This window comes from Uranotaenia lowii, chromosome 3 (assembly GCF_029784155.1).
Source record: "Uranotaenia lowii strain MFRU-FL chromosome 3, ASM2978415v1, whole genome shotgun sequence".
NCBI classification, from domain to species: domain Eukaryota; kingdom Metazoa; phylum Arthropoda; class Insecta; order Diptera; family Culicidae; genus Uranotaenia; species Uranotaenia lowii.
Window position 1 is genome coordinate 23,338,652 of NC_073693.1, and position 6,814 is coordinate 23,345,465.

At 35.2% G+C, this 6,814-nt stretch overlaps 1 protein-coding gene across 1 annotated transcript; it reads left to right on the top strand.

Annotated features, from left to right (window-relative positions):
• The first annotated feature begins 5,605 nt into the window (after positions 1–5,605).
• Positions 5,606–6,613, top strand: LOC129752036 (seminal metalloprotease 1-like). The gene is made up of 2 exons (XM_055747826.1): positions 5,606–5,924; positions 5,985–6,613. The coding sequence occupies exons 1-2, from the start codon at positions 5,606–5,608 to the stop codon at positions 6,611–6,613; spliced, it is 948 nt and encodes a 315-aa protein (XP_055603801.1).
• The last annotated feature ends 201 nt before the right edge of the window (positions 6,614–6,814 follow it).

Below are 6,814 nucleotides of genomic sequence, written 5' to 3' on the forward strand. Positions count from 1 at the left end.
TGTCAAATTTGTCAAAATTGTCAAAATTGTCAAAATTGTCAAAATTGTCAAAATTGTCAAAATTGTCAAAATTGTCAAAATTGTCAAAATTGTCAAAATTGTCAAAATTGTCAAAATTGTCAAAATTGTCAAAATTGTCAAAATTGTCAAAATTGTCAAAATTGTCAAAATTGTCAAAATTGTCAAAATTGTCAAAATTGTCAAAATTGTCAAAATTGTCAAAATTGTCAAAATTGTCAAAATTGTCAAAATTGTCAAAATTGTCAAAATTGTCAAAATTGTCAAAATTGTCAAAATTGTCAAAATTGTCAAAATTGTCAAAATTGTCAAAATTGTCAAAATTGTCAAAATTGTCAAAATTGTCAAAATTGTCAAAATTGTCAAAATTGTCAAAATTGTCAAAATTGTCAAAATTGTCAAAATTGTCAAAATTGTCAAAATTGTCAAAATTGTCAAAATTGTCAAAATTGTCAAAATTGTCAAAATTGTCAAAATTGTCAAAATTGTCAAAATTGTCAAAATTGTCAAAATTGTCAAAATTGTCAAAATTGTCAAAATTGGTCAAAATTGTCAAAATTGTCAAAATTGTCAAAATTGTCAAAATTGTCAAAATTGTCAAAATTGTCAAAATAGTGAAAAATTTTTTTACCGTTGCTTCAAATATTCCCTTTTTATGCTTGAAAACAATTAAACGTCTTTTTCTGGAGTATTTTCAACTTATATGAAAAAAGCTATGTCTGGATGTAGGCAGTCTAAATCATTATAACTTCACGCCAGAGTTTTGAATTTCACTGTTCTCGGTTTGTGATAATCGCAAAACGTACTTTTACCCGACTCGTACTTTTTCCCCACCTTACTCTTCTCAAATTTCAGTTCACGGTTAGATCTTCTAAATCTCTTCGCATCGGGATGATTAAACCTACTTGGTACCTGAGAATAAAGGAAAAAATAATCTCCTCGCACATCGTCACTACATGAACTTTTATCAAATAGCTAGTTAGTTTTAAGTTGTTTTTGTTTTCTGTAAGGAATTTTCTAGAATTTTACACAAAGACGAACAACAATTTTGGTCGATGGATGTCAGACATTCACAAAATTTGCATTTACAATGCATCCCTAATTTCACAGAAAATTTTATCAGTTTCCCAATTTGTCGACCAAAAAAAAAATTTTATGCTTTTTTTCGTAAGACACGAATGCCACAAGAATAATTAATAGTTAAACATCACTAAAGAAACCTTAAAAAATTAAAAAAAAATCGTGCTCAATTTTCATCGGATTGTTGCTTTTCAATGTAGTTCAATAAATAACATTAGTCAATAAAATAAAAAAAATGGTCCTTGTTCACTCATCATCTGTCAAATCCGTAAATAAAAAATATAAAAAATCGCAGAAGAACAAACATTTATGAATATTTTCTTAACGAAAAAAGTGTTTTTTTTTTTTCAGAAATTGAAGTATCCCCGCCTTCTTAGCACCAATTTCAAAAGTAGTTCTGGGAAAGTGTGAGCTACGTGTGCATATCGCGTTAATATTTGTCTGTCATGTTTAATGCGCCTATAGCCGTTTGAGATAATAGGTGGTATGAACAAAACCTAGCAATTGCTTTTGCTAAACCAAATCGAGCAGTCGAGTAGTAACTTGAAGCAATTGCTTCGGTTGCTATGAATAAAGTTTGTTTTGACAGCTGTTTTCTCTGACAGAATCTTTTACTTTTAGAACAAGCTAGTTTGGTATGAATAAAGCCCAAATCTGAAGCAATTGCTCGACAAATATCCAAGCAATTGCTTTTTTTTTAAGCATGCTCGGTAGCAGACTTTTCTAATAAAAAAATCTTTTATAACGTCATAAATTTATCAAATTGGCAATATTGCACTTCAAAAAAACTCAAATAGGCATTTTCAACATGGATAAACAAAAATAGAAGTGGAAACCTATTTTTTTTTTTCATATTTTTGCTTTATTGTTTCTTGCTTGCTAGACCAATTGGAATTGTCCTATCAACAAACGAACATTTCAACCCGCGCTGTTTAGAGCGTGTCATCCATTGTCTAAAATACTTTTCGATCGTTTTTACCCGCACCGCTGAGATCGTGGCTGTTTTATTCGAAATTTTTCGGCTTTCTGATCATTTCATTTTAATTTACTTATGAAAAGTACAGATTCTGCTTGTTGGACAGCTCTATTTTTCAAAGGAAAATCTATGTTCTAAATTTATGTACACATCCGAGAACGAGAAATTTTTTTAAATTTTTTCTAATCTCAAGTTATCAACTTTTTCACCCCCGCTCTTAAAGCTTCTGAGATTAACTTATCAGTGAAGTACAATTTTTTTTAAACTACAATCATCTGAGATGATTTGAAAAGTAAATTTTCTTCCGTTTTACAATATTTTCTACGATCCTAGGGGATCCTACGCACCGTTATGTAGAAGACCAAGATTACTGTCCTGACAACACTTTTGGTCGTGTGAAATTTTGTGAAAAAGTATGGGATGTGTGGTATAATTTTGATTAAAGTCAGACCTACAAACTCTAACGAAATATGGGTATTCTCGAAGGAATCATCGAATATCTTGAGCAAAACACAAACATTTGAACGTTCATATTCAATTCATTCAACAATCTGTTCTGCCTCCTTTCACATTTGATTCATTCATATCGCCGGGCAAGTATGTAATGTAATTTCATTGCCAGCAGCAACGCCAATCAGACAGAATGCACAAAACAAAGCCGGAAACCTTGACGGGATGCTTGCTTACTCATTCATGGTCTTCCAACTAATAATGGAATGGAAAGGTTGATAGTGTTATCACGTTGTATTTTTTGCCCCGCGAGCACTATATAACTGTCTACTCGATATGATACGTCGACATGTGTGTAAGTGTCAGTAGTTGGATGCATAATGCCTAACAAGTTGTCAAACGGTTTTGTTGTTTGCTCATTGAAATTGTCCCACCATTTTTCGAACCAACGCCAGTGAAAAAGCTGCCCATCGAAGGAGGAACTTTTTTATCGTCTGCAATTGCGTATCTGACTGGTTACTTCGATTTTTTTGAAAAATCTTCTGATGGCTTTTTTCACAAACGTCAGATTTTCTTGGAACAATAATATGCCACGCTTAATATATTAGTTATGACATTTTTATAACAAAAAAAAAAAAACCACAACAAAAGTAGGTTCTCTATCGGCTTTTTGCTTACCTCTCGGGGAACAGTTCTTGGGGTGATAATTCTGTTATGACAGCGCAGTGGAAAGCTCAGACGCATTACTACAAACACTCTTTACACTAGTGCCCTATAGTCCGAAGGGTAATTGATAAGCCGCGTGTGATAAACGAATAAACACTACTCACTGGCGGGGACCTTGAGTCGGGCCAACTGTCGGGGCCCTGATAGTTTCAAAACGCGCCAAAGGGTTACACTACAACGATACACAAAAGATTACGCGGATTATCTCCAACAGTTGCGTATTTTTGCCTTCAAACTGTCCCTAAAATCTGCAGAAAATTCTTCAATGAAAAAAAATTTGAAAAAATTGACAATTTTGACAATAATGACAAGTTTGACAATTTTGACATTTTAACATTTTGACAATTTCGAACATTAAGACCATTTTGACAATTTTGACAATTTTAACAATTTTATCAATTATATCAATTTTGACAAAATATTGACAATTTTAACAATTTTGACAATTTTGGACAATTTTGACAATTTTGACAATTTTGACAATTTTGACAATTTTGACAATTTTGACAATTTTGACAATTTTGACAATTTTGACAATTTTGACAATTTTGACAATTTTGACAATTTTGACAATTTTGACAATTTTGACAATTTTGACAATTTTGACAATTTTGACAATTTTGATTATTTTGACAATTTTGACAATTCTGACAATTTTGACAATTTTTATAATTTTGATAATTTGTACAATTTTGATTATTTTGACAATTTAAACAATTTTGATAATTTTTACAATTTTGAAAACTTTTCGATTGGTTGATCATTTTTATTTTTTATTTTTGAGCTTCAGTTTCGAATTTTTTTTAAGATTTAAAATAGTTCTGGGGTTTGAATAATTTTCATTCGACAGATCGATATATTGTTTTTCTTTTTACGTCGAATATTTTCCTCTTGAATAAGATGATTATTCATTACTGATCAAGCCTTCCAGACGGATTAATCCAGGCTTGAGCTCTGATCTTCGTTTACCACCTACCGATCCAAAAAGAACACGTTTCGCGATTTTCCACACGTTGTCGTCGTCTTTTTCGCCGTCCATCCGAATGAGAAACTACTCATTCAGACGGAGGCAGGGATGGATGGATAACCGGTTCTAGTCTTTGGTCCGGCAGCAGGGAGAAAATTGAGGTTATAAACATTAGATAGATATGCGTTTGCCGTCGAAGGAAAATCTTCCTTAATCTTTGACAAGTCGTTGACCTACACACGACCAATTCATGGCGACGACGCGTAAGTTTGTGGGAGGAGTTCGAGGCGGAGAGATCGTTTCAATTACTGTCTGCTAAATTTGCGAAAAATCACTAGAATGTTGAAGAAGAAAAGGGCGAAGCAGATGAGGAGTGGAGGTTGACGGATCTATCACTTTCGCGAATGCTCATGTTCGAATCCTCGAACATGATCTTGCCTTTCATACTTTGAAAACGAACGCATCTTCTGGGGTAGAGTTTGTATGAGTTAGCAGCATGAATTGCTGGCAATGAGTGATGAAATGAAGGTCTAAATTAAGTTTTTGCCAAAAACATTGCTTGGCCAAACCTTCGAGATGGCCCCTTCTTCGAAATAGCTAGGGGGTTTGACAGTGGATGCTAGATCTAGGCCCAGAAATGACAACCGTTTGCCGTTCGTTTGCTTGGCTTCTGTCGTTGCATTCACAGATTTATCTGCACGCGGAAACGCATCCCGCCAGTAGCAATAAATCATCTGGATAGTGCGTATATATTTTGGGTAAAGTCGCAAACTAACTCACTCATTTGCTCGAATTCACATCACAGAAAGAAGTTTAGCAGCGGATCGGTAGACAAGTGTTTTGTATTAATCAGAGGTCAAGGAACTTGGAGATTGAAAATTTGGTCTGCAAACAGAAAAAGTTTGCCTAATTTAAGAAATTATGAACATTTTCTCAAAATATGAAAACTTTTTGGCGTATGCTACGAAATTGATAATTCAGAGTGGTTTGAATGGAAGAGATATTCCGAAATTGCTGATTAAAGGGCACATGAGGGTTACAAATTTAAGGGAAAAACTTTCCAGAACGATGACGAATCATATAAAAAGCTGCGAATGCGACCAATTAGTATGCAGTCCACGAATCTAATTCTGAACCAACAAAAACAGTTCCATTAATTACTGCTACGAATCGGTGATAAACACCCGTTTCGGAACGCCCCAGAGTCCTTGGAATTCCCTTCAGAAACCGGAAGGCGTTCGAATGATGGCTAACATCAAATGTGCCGGGTGCGATCTTCATTTAAAAGTACGCATCATCAATCGTACCCGGTTTAGTAGGATTAACTGAGGGCTTTCGGTGACACATTGACGTGACGGCGATTTTCTGCTTCTGTCTGGGAAAAAATCATGCATTTTGCTCGGAAGATAGTTTGGTTCCTAGTACTGATAGAGGTTGGTTGGACAGTGGCTGCGATTTTGAAACGCAGGAGTCAACCCCCGGAACCAAGTTTTGGCAAAGAACAGCTGCCCGAAGAATTTGGAAAATGGTTCTTCAATTTCGGTTGGAACAACAACGAAGACGAGAACAATCCGTGGGAGCTGAGTGGACTTTTCGAGGGAGATATTTTGCTGGACTCTCCGGCAGCCACTAGGAATGGCATTTTGAATGAAGCCTTGCGTTGGCCTAATGCGACAATTCCGTATTATATCGAAGATGATGATTTTTGTAAATTTTAAGAAATTTAATGTTTTATGTGGTGATTCAATGTTCAAAATATCGTTTCAGCTGACGAGGAGCAGTTTATAATTCTACGAGCGCTTAGAGAATTCCACCTGAAGAGTTGTGTACGCTTTCGTCCTTACGAAGATGATGACCCGAGCTGGATAACTTTTCGATCTGGGAGTCCTGGCTGTTGGACCGGAGTAGGAATGAAACCCGATGGACAAATTGTTAACCTGCACTCTCCCAGTTGTGTCAAGCATGGTGTCATCATTCATGAGGTGCTCCATTCGTTGGGATTTTTCCACCAGCAAAGTGCCTCGGATCGGGACAGCTACGTGAAGATCATTTGGAAGAATATTAAACCAGGACATGAGCGGAACTTCAATAAGTATAGTGAACAGGTCGTTAGCAGTTTTGGAGTTGAGTATGATTTTGATAGTGTTATGCACTATGGTTCGAAGGCGTTCTCCAAAAATCGATGGCCAACCATTATTCCACTGCGACTTAACGTTACTATTGGTCAGAGGAAAAGGCTCAGTGAGAGGGATGTTCAAAAGTTGCAGTTGATGTATGAGCAACAGTGTGAAGAACGCGGAGATCTGGAAGAGGAAGAACATCCTGATTTTATCGACCATTACAATGAGCTGTTGAGTTTTGTTTCTTTTAAGACAGAGATGCCTCCCACATTGTGAAAATTTTAATAAATTCGGTATCGTGTAAACAAATCCAGATCATCACATACGCGTATTCAACTCTCTATTTTACATCCGAAAATATTATCTTCTTTCCACTTTTCTCATTTAAGTATCGTAAAACTTTTTTTTTAATAAGGCAAATAGTTTTTTTTATGAGAGTATAATCAGGGTTGACTCTTTTGACTTAAGCGGTCCATA